The sequence below is a fragment of the Oryctolagus cuniculus genome, chromosome 7, assembly GCF_051225735.1.
Source record: "Oryctolagus cuniculus isolate XC-2025 breed Fujian yellow rabbit chromosome 7, ASM5122573v1, whole genome shotgun sequence".
NCBI classification, from domain to species: Eukaryota; Metazoa; Chordata; class Mammalia; order Lagomorpha; family Leporidae; genus Oryctolagus; species Oryctolagus cuniculus.
This window is the reverse complement of record NC_142873.1, coordinates 73,538,313-73,552,184: the sequence shown is the minus strand read 5'-3', so window position 1 is coordinate 73,552,184 and position 13,872 is coordinate 73,538,313. Positions and strand designations below refer to the sequence as shown.

General features: G+C 36.6%; 1 protein-coding gene across 4 annotated transcripts in view; it reads right to left on the bottom strand.

Moving 5' to 3' along the window:
* Window positions 1-13,872, bottom strand: part of DPYD (dihydropyrimidine dehydrogenase) — a 962,066-nt gene that overhangs the window by 705,535 nt on the left and 242,659 nt on the right. For all 4 annotated transcript variants that reach the window (XM_008264835.4, XM_089337036.1, XM_089337037.1 and 1 more), the window contains exon 5: window positions 8,583-8,744. In XM_008264835.4, the coding sequence (XP_008263057.2) occupies window positions 8,583-8,744 (162 nt within the window). The remainder of the gene's footprint in view (window positions 1-8,582; window positions 8,745-13,872) is intronic.

Below are 13,872 nucleotides of genomic sequence, written 5' to 3'. Positions count from 1 at the left end.
TTAATTTTATATATGTTATAATTCATTAATCATTACATTTTGGAGCAAAATGGATGGTTTCTTTCTACAGCATCAAACCTTTTACAAGTGATTCATGATGATACTATAGCATTGCTTTTCCCTAATTTACATAACTATTCATCAAATCTATCTACTAAAATATACATTTTTTAAGTTGTTAGGACTGGAATAAACGGAAGTCTAAATGGTAAGTTGCTCCCAGAAGGGCATATTTTTAGACTCACAAAAAACAAAGTTACAAAAAATATCTAAGTGCAAATAATCTTAACTGTGCAAATCTGGTAAATTTCAAAGTTACTGATATAAACTGCTGTACCTTATTTTCATGTGTTAAAACTCTAGATATGGACATATATCTTTACAACAAACTGAAATGCTATAAGAAATGAATCCTGCAGTTCACTGACCTCTACAGTTTTAATATAAATAATTTTCCCTGCATTGAGCATTTTTAATAAATTTCTAAAGATTCTTAGAGAATAATGTCAGACATTCAGTGAGAACAATCACGACATTATTCCTTTCTATTAATGATCCTATGAAGGCTAAAAGGAGAGGCACAAATCAAGTCTTAACAGATACTGCTTGTATTTGATTTATTAGAAAGCCCTATTTCAAAAATTAGACAATACTGAGTTTATTTTTTTCACTTATGTATTATTTCACTCAAAATTAAATAATCTTGTTTGTGGCATGTAAACAGTGTTCATAAGCTGTTGACAGTACCATTTAAATAGGAGAAGTAATGAGAAATTCTGTTCAAATAGATATGTTGAGGACAACAGGACAAATCACAACTATTTTCTAACCCATAAACTATTTATAAATGACCTAAAAAGATATTAGCCATAAATATAGGCTACCATTCATTATCATAGTTATTTGCATTAGTTTTAGATTAATTCATGAACTGATAAAATTTTATTGATAATTTTACCAAACTGTATCATAAATGTTCTAAGTCCATTCCCAAATTTATTTGTATACCAACTATCAAAAACTCAGACTTTGGGATTTCCAATTATAATATGCCTTAAGAGTTATTTGTCAACATCTTAGAGTGAGAAATTATAAAACTGCATTGAAACGCTAAATAAGTACTTTATAATTCTATATTTTACCTCTAACTGATATTTTCTTTTCCACTCAGGTCTAATCATCTCCAAAACCAAGTGACAAAAGTTAATAAAGACTGTACTACCATTCTAAGAATGCTAATGTATATGCCTTCTTAAATTTATTTAATATATTTACTTATTTAGAAAGTTTAATATGCAGTTAAGTTAGTTACTTTTTTTTTTTTTCTGACAGGTAGAATTACAGACAGTGAGAGAGAGAGAGACAGAGAGAAAGGTCTTTCTTCCATTGGTTCACCCCCCAAATGGCCGCCATGGCTGGCGCTGTGCTGATCCGAAGCCAGGAGCCAGGTGTTTCTTCCTGGTCTCCCATGCAGGTGCAGGGACCCAAGCACCTGGGCCATCTTCCACTGCCCTCCTGGGCCACAGCAGAGAGCTGGACTGGAAGAGGGGCAACCGGGACTAGAACTCGGCTCCCATAAGTTAGTTACTTCTAAAGTTCATTAGCTTCTTAAGTTTACCACGAAATTTTCAAGTATTGGTTTTTATTAGTTCTCTTGAAGCTACAATTTTTTTTTATCAGAATCTTTAGTTTGGGAAATGTCTATAACACTTTCTACTAATCCATCTCAATCAATGTTTGTTTGATTGAATCTTTGACGAGTGGTGACTTCTTCCACTGGGTGTTGGTGTTCACACAGGCCCATGTATGATGGTGCTAGTTTGTGTCTGCTGCACTGGACTAATTAATAATTCTCTTGTTCATTCTCCAAAATAAGGGTTATTTCAAAATGTTCATAGGAAGTAGAATTAAAGATACACTTATTTCAGTGCAAGATGATTTTATAATATATGTCTAAGTTTTTCATAATACTCATTTTCTTTTTTTTTTTTTTTTTTTTTGACAGGCAGAGTGGACAGTGAGAGAGAGAGACAGAGAGAAAGGTCTTCCTTTGCTGTTGGTTCACCCTCCAATGGCCGCCGAGGCCGGCGCACTGCGCTGATCCGATGGCAGGAGCCAGGTATTTATCCTGGTCTCCCATGGGGTTCAGGGCCCAAATCCTTGGCCATCCTCTACTGCACTCCTTGGCCACACCAGAGAGCTGGCCTAGAAGAGGGGCAACTGGGACAGAATCCAGCGCCCCGACCAGGACTAGAACCTGGGGTGCTGGCGCAGCAAGGCAGAGGATTAGCCTAGTGAGCGGCGGCGCCGGCCTATAATACTCATTTTCAATGTAATTTTTGAAAATCCCTTATGTTTAAGTCATTTGATTATCTTACTTATGAAGCAAATGATATCATATATAGCTGGAGTATATCCAATCTCATGTTTAAGCTTACATGCAAAATGCATCTTATTGGTGACTGGTTTTAATTTTTGGAACATAATTTTTAAAATTCCTTAAGACTAATGTCTACTAATACTAACTAATAGAATTAAAAAGGGAGAGAATGATCCAACATGGGAAGCAGGATACACAGCAGACTCATAGAATGGCAGATGTCCTAAACAGCACACTGGCCTCAGAATCAGCCCTTAAGGCATTTGGATCTGGCTGAAGAGCCCAAGAGAGTATTTCAGGCATGGAAAGCCAAGACACTCTGGGGAAAAAAAAACAAAAAACAAAAAACACCTAAATGAAAGATCTCTGTGAATGAGATCCCAGTAGAAAGAACGGGCCATCAAATAAGGAGGTACCTTTCTCTGAAGGCAGGAGAGAACTTCCACTTTGACTATGACCTTGTCTAAATAAGATCGATGTCCACGAACTCAAAAGCTTCCATAGCCTTGGCAACTCATGACAAGAGCCTAGGGAGATTACTGATGCCATAGACAGGAGTGTCAATTGTTAAATCAACAACAGAAGTCATTGTGCACTTACTCCTCATGTAGGATCTCTGTCCTTAATGTGTTGTTCAATGTGAATTAATGCTATAACTAGTACTCAAACAGTATTTTACACTTTATGTCCTATGTGGGTGCAAACTGTTGAAATCTTTACTTAATATATGCTAAATTGATCTTCTGTAAATAAAGATAATTGAAAATGAATCTTGGCCAGCGCCCTGGCTCACTAGGCTAATCCTCCGCCTTGTGGCGCTGGCACACCGGGTTCTAGTCCTGGTCGGGACGCCGGATTCTGTCCCGGTTGCCCCTCTTCCAGGCCAGCTCTCTGCTGTGGCCAGGGAGTGCAGTGGAGTATGGCCCAAGTACTTGGGCCCTGCACCCCATGGAGACCAGGATAACTACCTGGCTCCTGCCATCGGATCAGCGCGGTCGGTACACCGGCCACAGTGCGCCGGCCATGGTGGCCATTGGAGGGTGAACCACCGGCAAAAGGAAGACCTTTCTCTCTGTCTCTCTCTCTCACTGTCCACTCTGCCTGTCAAAAAAAAAAAAAAAAAAAAAAGAAAAGAAAGAAAGAAAGAAAATGAATCTTGATGTGAATGGAATGGGAGAGGGAGCAGGAGATGGGAGGGGTGTGAGTGGGATGGGAGTTTTGGGGGGGAAAGCCATTGTAATCCATAAACTATACTTTGGAAATTTATATTTACTAAATAAAAGTTTTAAAAAATCTATCTATCTATTTATTTAAAGGCAGAGATATAGAGGGAGAGAGAGCATCAGGGAGAAGGAGAGAAAGAGAAAGAAGGGAGGGAAGAAGGGAGGGAGGGAGGGAGAGACAGAGATATCTTCCATCTGCTGGTTCACTCCCAAAATGGCTGCAACATCCAGGCATGGGTCAGGCCAGAGCCAGAATCCAAGAGCTTCGTTTGGGTCTCCCCATTGGTACAGGAGCCCAAATACTTGGGCCATTTTCTGCTGCTTTTCTACATTAGCAGGAGGCTAGATGGTAAGTGGAGCAGCCAGAATTTGAACTGGTATACATAAGGGATGCGGCATCACAGGCAGATACTCAACTTGCTGTACCACAGTGCCAGATCCTAATGTCTCTATTTTCACATTTGATAGATAAGACATACCATACAACACATTTTTGTTGGGAAAGGAATACAATACACTTTTGATTATTAGGATACATATTTCTATATTTTTTCAAATATGCTTATAGTCTCCTCTAAATTACATTATGCTCTTCATTTTACAAAGGCTTATAGGGAGTCAACAAAATTCTTTGAAAAGGAGTTCAAGAATAATATATCCTACCAGTCAAAATATATAATAAAAGTATATAAATTAATATAGTTCCTATCAATGCATGAATAGACAAATGGATCAGTGTAGAAGAGTAGAGAGGCTCCCAAAAACAAAAAATAGAGAAACTCACATATATTACATTTTTGAATTAGAGGTATTTAAAAAAATCAGTTTCAAAACAACAAACTATGCAATAAATGGTATTGCCTTAAGTTACTTTCCATAGAGAAAATACGCATTTATCCAAGAGTGGGTATGTTATATAATTAGGATCCTTCCATCACAACACATACCACACAATAGGCAAAGAACATTGATTAAAAAAATCAATGTTGAGGCAGCATAGTGGCCAATAAACACAGGAAAAGGTTTCTAAATTTTAGTATTCATTGAAGAAATCCACACTATTTCTACAACCATTTCTTAGGACATATAAAACATACACCAGATTCAACAATTAGTGTTTTGTGTTTTATTTGTAATATATGTTTAACTTGATGAAATACATTTTATTAATCACAAAATAATTATTGCACTATTGCAAATAGATACACTAATGGGACTATAACTGGGTGTGTCAATTGAGATGAAATTTTAAAAGCCTGCTAAGACACACAATCCCAACCAAAAATGTCACTTGATTTAGTCTGAAATTTGCCATCTGCCAGCTCCAGTTTTAATTAAAATTATTAAACCTAAATAAAAACACAGTGCCGGCTGACGCCATGGCTCAATAGGCTAATCCTCTGCCTGCGGCATCGGCACACCGGGTTCTAGTCCCAGTCGGTGTCCCGGATTCTGTCCCGGTTGCCCCTCTTCCAGGCCAGCTCTCTGCTGTGGCCCAGGAGTGCAGTGGAGGATGGCCCAAGTACTTGGGCCCTGCACCCCATGGGAGACCAGGAAAAGCACATGGCTCCTGGCTTCGGATCAGCACGATGCGCCAGCCACAGCGCGCAGGCCACGGCGGCCATTGGAGGGTGAACCAACGGAAAAACGAAGACCTTTCTCTCTGTCTCTCTCTCACTGTCCACTCTGCCTGTCAAAAAATAAATTAAAAAAAAAACACAGTGCCAAGAAGCTTATATTAAATAATATATGTAATAGATATTATAAAAATGTCAATGTTTATTGTGAAAAATATATGCCATTCTTATATTTCAATTTTGTAATCTAGTATATTAACTTGAGGCAGCAATTTAAGTGTTAATTTTCTTTCTCATTTATTTCAGTATTTAATCAAAATTTAGAAGCTTAGAATTTTAATCTTAGTTTTCTAAATTGCTTCTATAATTCTTTAAAGTAGAAGGGATCAGATTTGGCATACTGTAATTTTCAATTTAAAATCATTTTTGCAAACTTCAGAAAATGGATTAAAAGATGCATTATCATTTTTCTCTCCTTTTCAAAAAATTCATTAATTAAATTTGAGGGACAATGAATCTAGTTGGTCTTTTAAATTTAATGAATAGATGGATTTTCCAAAAATTCAATTAGGGGCCGACGCTGTGGCACGGCGGGACTAACGCCCTGGCCTAAAGCGCTGGCATCCCGTATGGGCGTCGGTTTGAGTCCCGGCTGCTCCACTTCCATTCTACCTCTCTGGTATGGCCTGGGAAGGCAGTGGAAGATGGCCCGGGTCCTTGGGTCCCTGCACCTGAGTGGGAGACCTGGAGGAAGCTCCTGGCTCCTGGTTTTGGATCGGTAAAGCTCCAGCCATTGCAGCCAATTGAGGAGTGAACCATGGAATGGAAGACTTCTCTCTCTCTCTCTGCCACTCCCCTCTCTGTGTAATTCTGAATTTCAAATAAAAATAAATAAATCTTTAAAAAATTCAATTAAATACACTATGCTTTTCAAAATAAATTTTTCAAAGATAATTTTACAGTGAAATTTATAAGTTCCATGAAAATGGAAAAAAATTACACCAAACCATTGTTTCTAAGTCATTTTGCTGAAGCAATATTATTAAAGGATTCAATATTGTTATTAGGAAAAGTCACTTCCTGAGAGACAGAATAATCCCTATAGCTTGTTTTTTTATTGTACCATCACAAATAAAAGTGTTCAAAGCAAAGTTGTAATCACTGCAAATGTGCAAACAGCAGAGAGTTAAAGAGTAATGACAACACAGTATATATATACACACATATATGTATGATCTCCTAACTCTACTGCAGGCTACATTCTACATGTGTGATCTATTCCCTTTCCCCACAGTCCCTCCAAATCACATGGTCATGTTCAAATCGAAAAATACAAGATTTGAACCTAAGGAATAATGGCAGATCCCTGAGGTGATATTTAAAAAATCACTTAAAAGTTACAGGAGGAACAATTTTGAAAAATATTAAGTTTTTAGCCTGCTTTTCCTAACCTTTGTTTAATTTGTTTGAAAAATAGATTTGTATTTCTTTAAAGGTCAAAAATAAATCATTATTTTATCAAACCAAACAAAATTATTTGTATCATATTGTATTTTGGCTTAAATACTCAAATAGTAGTTTTGAAGAATAATATTATTTTGAACTTTATATTTTCTTGTACTGATATTCACATGTTACTTATGTTTTGCTATGTTCAAAACAATTTGTATAACTGAATGACTTTAAGTAGAAAACACTTTCACCTGGGAAATATAGAGCTTTCAAAAACATCTCATCCTAACCGGCCAACCTAAAATATGAATGGAAATTTTTTAAAAATAATTTCAATAGACATTTTTATTTATGATATGACATGAAATTACAGCTACACAGGGCAGGATAGGAATGGAACAAGACAATACATTCCTATACTAGATTTCTTGATTCAATTAAAACAATCTATTGTAGTCCTTTCCTCTGTTTGATTATATGTTCATTAGTTGATACTTATAGAAAGCCCTTAACATGGCTATTCTAAAATTATAGTGGGTTTCTAATGAATTCTGTGCAACAGTGAGAATATATCTGAAGCTCTTACATAAGTAGAGATTCAAACAAATGGACTTTTCTTTAAGAAGGGGTGATAAAACATAATTAAAACCAAGGCAGAGCTTCCAGAGGGATAGTTTCTCTTTCCACCCTCCCTCATCATTGACAAAAACTAGCCATATAACTTTAACTCATTTGTTCTGAAATTCAATGTTACTTCATACACACACTGCATGCCTTTTCACTTACTGTACCCTATGCAAGCTTGCTTCAGCTTAATGAAGAGAGAATGGGTCCCCAAAGAAAGATGGGGAGGAATTCAAGTGTATCTTATCCATCAACTAAGGATTTTCCCAGGCTGTAAAGATCATACCTTGAACTGGTCAGTTAAGCCTAATGCAATTTCGAATTTGGGAAGAAAAGAAATTAAATCCAATAATTTATTGCAACAACTCACAAGCTCAAATTGTTTCTATTTTTTTATTCCCAGGAGCCCATCCCTAGAATTAACCTGTCAGAAAGCAGGAAGGGAATAACCCTGATTTATTACTGAAAGCAAAGTGAGACTTAAGCTTGAGGGATATTATGGTATGAGTCCAACAAGGGGAAAAAAATACATTGTATTTGAGTTGATAAAACCAGATAGGTAAGTCACTAACTAAAAATCCAGTGTTGACAGACATTTAATTTGGCCTTCCAGACAACCAGTCCCTACAGATTATATAATCTTACTATAACCTCCATATAAGTTGATCATTTAAATGATACATGGGAATTGACTTACAAGTTGATTTTAAATAGGAGACCTAAGAGAGCACACGGATGTCCCAGATAACCAAATTTGATAACAAAGGATTCATAAAAGGGAAAGATAGGACTCTGGTTGATAGACTAAATAGTGAAGAAAAAACCTTTCATTCCATTTCATTATTATCTTTATACATAATAGACCTATAAATCTATAAGTTCCAAATTCTAAGTTCCTACAATCTCTATTACTCAAAGAACATCACAAAATCCTACTGACATATTATTTCAAAGTATAAAGATTAAACAGAGTTTCAGGAAACAAAAAAAATCAGTTAATAAAGATAGCCTTTTAATAATAAGGTTTCTTTGCCACACTTCACTGTAAATTTAATGAATAAGTTCTATTTTCAGATCATCTAATTTATGTACTACTTTCAGTTAAAGTATTTTAATAATCTACTGGGATTGCAAGTAACTTGACATATGGCTTTATAAGCTTTCATTTTTGTAGCCAAGTTGTTGAATAAAAATATTGCCTGTTGCACGAAACACACTTTAGTTATGCACTACATTAAAATTGTTAGTTTTCAACAGAGCACCAAGGGTTAAATTTATTTTAAGATCTTTTGGAGGAATATAGGATAATGTGTCTTCCTTACATACCTCAGTAGCAAACTGCTGCAAACCACCAATATTAATTGGTCCCTCTTCAGTGGCGTATAAATTGCATCCACCTACACAAAGATCAGAGGTTGGACACACCATTCCACAAGTCAGACCAAGTGGGTTGTCAGAAAAAATCATCTTAGCAGCTCCATAATAGTTCTGCAAAAATAAAATAAAATAAAATAGTTAATACCTGTTACTTTACACATTTAAGTTATGAGAAACACAATGCATTTTCTATTCAGCAATTGGACTGAAAATCAAGATATCTATCAGAGGCATATGATATGATATCCATTTACCACCAAGAAACATCAACTAACAACTAGTTCTGTACATAATACATAGGAATTTGAAATATGGTACATTGATAAATGAATAATTAATGTTAAAAATTAAAAATTTAAAAGTATTCTGTAAATATATTTTTCATTCACAAGGCATCTAACTCTGCCTTGAAAAAATCCCTCTTTGCATTCTTTAAAAGATTTTATTTATTTAATTGAAAGGTAGAGAGAAAGGGAGCTTCTTCTGGGTCTCCCATGCAGGTGCAGGGGCCCAAGCACTTGGGTCATCTTCCACTGCTTTCCTAGGTACATTAGCAAGAAGCTGGATCAGAAGAGGAATAGCCAGGACTCAAAAAAGTACCCACATGGGGTGCCAGCACTGCAGGCGGAGGCTTAGCCTACTACACCACAGCACTGGACCCCCCCCCCTTCACTTTTTTAACAAAGGTAAGTTAGTAAGTCAGGTAGCATTGCTTGAAGAAGTTTGAACCCTAATTATTAAAACAACAAAAAAATGTTATATTCAGATTACTCTCCACCTCACTAAATTAAAAGAAGCTCTTTCTCTCTTCATTTCACCTAGCTTGAGCAAGACTACAACATTTCATGATACTGGACATTGGTTAACATCCTTCAATGGCATCCCATTAATCAAAAAGGCAATTGAGGGGCCTTTTAAAAGGACTGCACCTCAAGTTCATTTTTCATCACTCCCAGGCACACATTTTACTATTACAGAATAGCTTGTCAACAGTAATTGAAACCTAGTTTGCTCTATTTTTTTTTAAGATTTATTTATGTATTTTAAAGGCAGAGTTACAAAGAGGCAGAGAGAGAGCGAGAGAGAGGAGAGAGGGAGAAGGAGAGAGACAGAGACAGAGAGAGGACTTCCATTTGCTGTTTCACTCCCCAAATGGCAACGGCCAGTCCTGAGCTGATCCGAAGCCAGGAACCAGGAGTTTCTTCCAGGTCTCCCACACAGATACAGAGACTCAAACACTTAGGCCATCTTCTACTGCTTGCTTAAGCCAGAGTAGAGAGCTGCATCAGAAGTGGAACAGCCAGGATTCGAAATGGAGCTCATATGGGATGCTGGCACTGCAGGCGGCAACTTTATCCACTATGCCACAGTACAAGCCCCCATAGTTTGCTCTTAAATTAGAACAAAATATCTTATTTCCTGAATAAAGAATTAATAATAAGAATAGTTGAGAACATTTCTTCTTCTCATCAAAAAAGTAAGACTAAGCCCAGACTAGTATTCCTTAACACTATCGAGTTTATTGAAAACAAGGAAAAGTGGCCAGCGCCGTGGCTCACTAGGCTAATCCTCCACCTGCGGCGCCGGCACACCGGGTTCTAGTCCCGGTCAGGGTGCCAGATTCTGTCCCGGTTGCTCCTCTTCCAGGCCAGCTCTCTGCGTGGCCTGGGAGTGCAGTGGAGGATGGCCCAGGTCCTTGGGCCCTGCATCCACATGGGAGACCAGGAAAAGCACCTGGCTCCTGGCTTCGGATCAGCACGGTGCGCCATCAGCAGCGCGCGGGCCGCAGCAGGCCTGTCAAAAAAAAAAAAGAAAAAAGAAAACAAGGAAAAGTTTGAGAAAATGTTGAAATCAAGAGAAACCTAAGGAAACATGACAAGAAATACAATATAGTATCTGGGATAGACTACTGGGACAGAAAAACACATTAGTTAAAAATTAAGAAAATAAAAATAAACTACTGACTCTTGTTATTTGTTTTGTTAACAAATTAACTATACTAAGATACTAATAACAGCAGAAATTATATGTAAGTATAAATGGGAACTCACAGTACAATTGTAATTTTTCTACAAATCTACAACTGCTCTAAAAATACATTTTAAGATGAGAAAATGAACTTAACAGTATAACCCTCGAAAATCAATCCATAATTTTTCCTTTGGTTTTTGTTTAATATACATTTGAAGGTCTTTATAAACATATATATCGCTTCCATGAAAAGCATCAACTATAAACACAAATTCTTAGTGACTGTAGAATACCGAATGATCATATAAAACAACAATGACTTTTACTATTCACTGACTCTTCAGTACATTCCCAGCACTTTTATTTAATCGTGTCATCAATTACCTCTCATCATATAAAATATCCATCACTCTTTGATACAATGAATGCATATCTTCTGGATATATACCACATAGTGAGACTGCTGGATCCTATGGCAGTTCTATTTCTTGTTTTTAGAGAATAATAAACATTGTTTCACACTGTGGTTGTACTAATTTACAGGCCCACCAACACAATATGAGATCCATTTTCTCATATGCTCATCAGTATTTGTTACTTTCTTTTTGATAACAGTCAATCTAACAGGTGTAAGGTGATACATTTTAGTGTTTTGTGTTTTTTTTTTTTTTCAAAGAATTGTTTATTTCAAAGGCAAAGTTAGAGAGATGGAGAAACAGAGACATAGATGTTTCATCTTTTGGTTCCTTACCCAAATGGCCACAACAGACAGGGCTAGTCCAAGTTGAAGCCAGGAGCTTCAACCAGGTCTCTCATGTGGGTGCAGGGGCCCAGGAACAATGCACCATCCTTGGCTGCTTTTCCCAGACCACTAATAGGGAACTGGATAGGAAGTGGGGCAGCCGAGGCAGGAACTGCTGCACACATGGGATGTTGGTGTTGCAGGCAGGGGCTTAAACCTCTATGCCACAAGGCCAGCCCCATCAATTTTGTTTTGATTCGCATTTTCCTGATGCCTAGTGATATGGATGGAGCATTTTTTCACATATTTGTTGGTCATTTGTTTTCTTCTTTTGAGAATTGTCTATTCAGGTCCTTTGCCCATTTCTTAACTGGATTGGTTGTTCTATGTTGTTGAGTTTTTTAACTCCCAAACACATTCTAGATATTAATCCTTTGTCAGATAAGTTGCTGGCAAATATTTTTTCCCACTGCTCCACCATGTCTACTTCAGCACTGTTCCCAAAGGCAAGATACAGTGTCAGTCACGGTGTCCACCATCAGATTAATGGATAAAGAAAATGTGGTATAAATGCACAATAGAATATTACTAAGTTATAAAAAAATGAAGTATTGTCATTTGTAGTAAAATGGATAGGAGTTTCAAGTTAAGTGAAATAAACCACACACAAAAAGACAAATATCACATGTTCTCTCTCATATCTGGGAGCTAAAATAAACTTCATCTGGACATAGAATGATGATCACCAGAGACCAGGAGTTCTAGAAGAGGAGGAAATTTGGATAATGGGTACCAAATAAGAGTTAGAACAAAGAGGTAAGTTCCTAGTGTTAGTATAGTACAGTGACTGTATTTCAAAATAACCTAGTTCTGTGGAATGAACAATTAGAAAAAGAAGATTCAAGCCTCCAATCACAAAGTAACATCAAAGAAGGGAAAATGTTGATTATTTTGTTTTAATCAGTACATGATGTAAATATGCATAGAAATGACCCCACTGTAGCCCATAAATATGTACAATTATTGTGAATAACTTTCTAAAAGATTTCCATCACTCAAAAATTTATAGATGCAAGAAGAGACAAGATTAAGTGCCTGATAATCAGATAAAATTATAAAAAAAAATAAGTAAGTAGACACTTAGGTGATCAAGAAATTAAAGCTTCAGAAAAGGACTTTAAGATTAATTTTGATGGGCCAGCATTATGGCATAGTGGGTTTAGCCATCACTTGCATCCCATATTGGTGCTGGTTCAAGACCCAGCTGCTCTACTTCAGATGGAGCTCAGTGTTAATGAGCCTGGGAAATCCGCAGGAGATGGACCAAGTACTTGGAACCCTGCCATCTGCCTGGGAGATCCAGGTGGAGTTCCAAGCTCCTGGTTTTGGTCTGGCCCAGCCCAGGCCATTGCAGTTATTTGAGGAGTGAATCAGCAGACTGAAGATCTCTATCTCTCTCTCTCTTTCTCTCTCTCTTTCTTTCTAATTTTACTTTTCAAATAAATAAATTTTTAAACAAACAAAAAATTATTAGTCTGGTTAAGTGAGCCTCCTCAGCAACCAACAGTTAAGTCTGACATACAAGAAGATTCCTTCAATGTATTTTCTGAATGCATAGTAGGAATATGGTACGAAATTCAATTCACAGACAGTGAAACTGAAGCAGAAAGTGTTACTCATTGGACAAGCACCTCACAGCACATGAATGGAAGATCCAGAGTTCATACCTAAGCATCTTGTCTATGTATCAACAGAGAATAAAATCTAGTTACAGTGCTCTTATTCAGCTACAGTTCATATCATACATATATTTTTTCAGAATAAGTTTGAAAGTCTATAGCCTGCCTTTTAGATTCATTATGCTATACATTTCATGAAATAGCTTTTATTGCACTGTTCCTAGAGTTGTGGTCTTTCCATCAGTTCAATGAAAATCACAAACAGAAAGGAATTTCCTTTCTTGACAAAGGGCTCTATAAAAAAATCCACAGCAAAAATTCTGCTTTATAAGGGAAACTGAGTGTTTTCCCCCCTAAAAGTTTCAAGACAATCATTCCAATTAGTATTCTCCAGAGATACAGAGCCATTATCATCATTTTTGTGGGTATTTCAAATAGGTTTAACAACACTAATTAATGTTTATTTTTGTGCAAAAATTTCAAATCTATACAAGGTGTTTCACAACATGCATTTTCATTAACTTTTTGAAGACGCTGCATATACTTTATTTCAAAATGTTTTGCACGAAATAAACTTATTTCTATTCATGTATTTCCCCAAAACTTTTAGTATAACATATGTGGGATTTATTATAAGGGACAGGATAACATTATCAAAAGGCATCAAATCCTAACATCTGCCATTTGCTTTAGTTATTAGAGGTAAGTTGTTCAGCTTTAAATAGGCGGCAGTCTAAACTCTTCTGGGTTTGACCAGGATACAAGATGAGAAAAAAATGACAAATCATTCTGGATTGATCTGATTAAATATTCAAGAAAGCTCAGAATAGGTTTTGGTGTAAGGAAC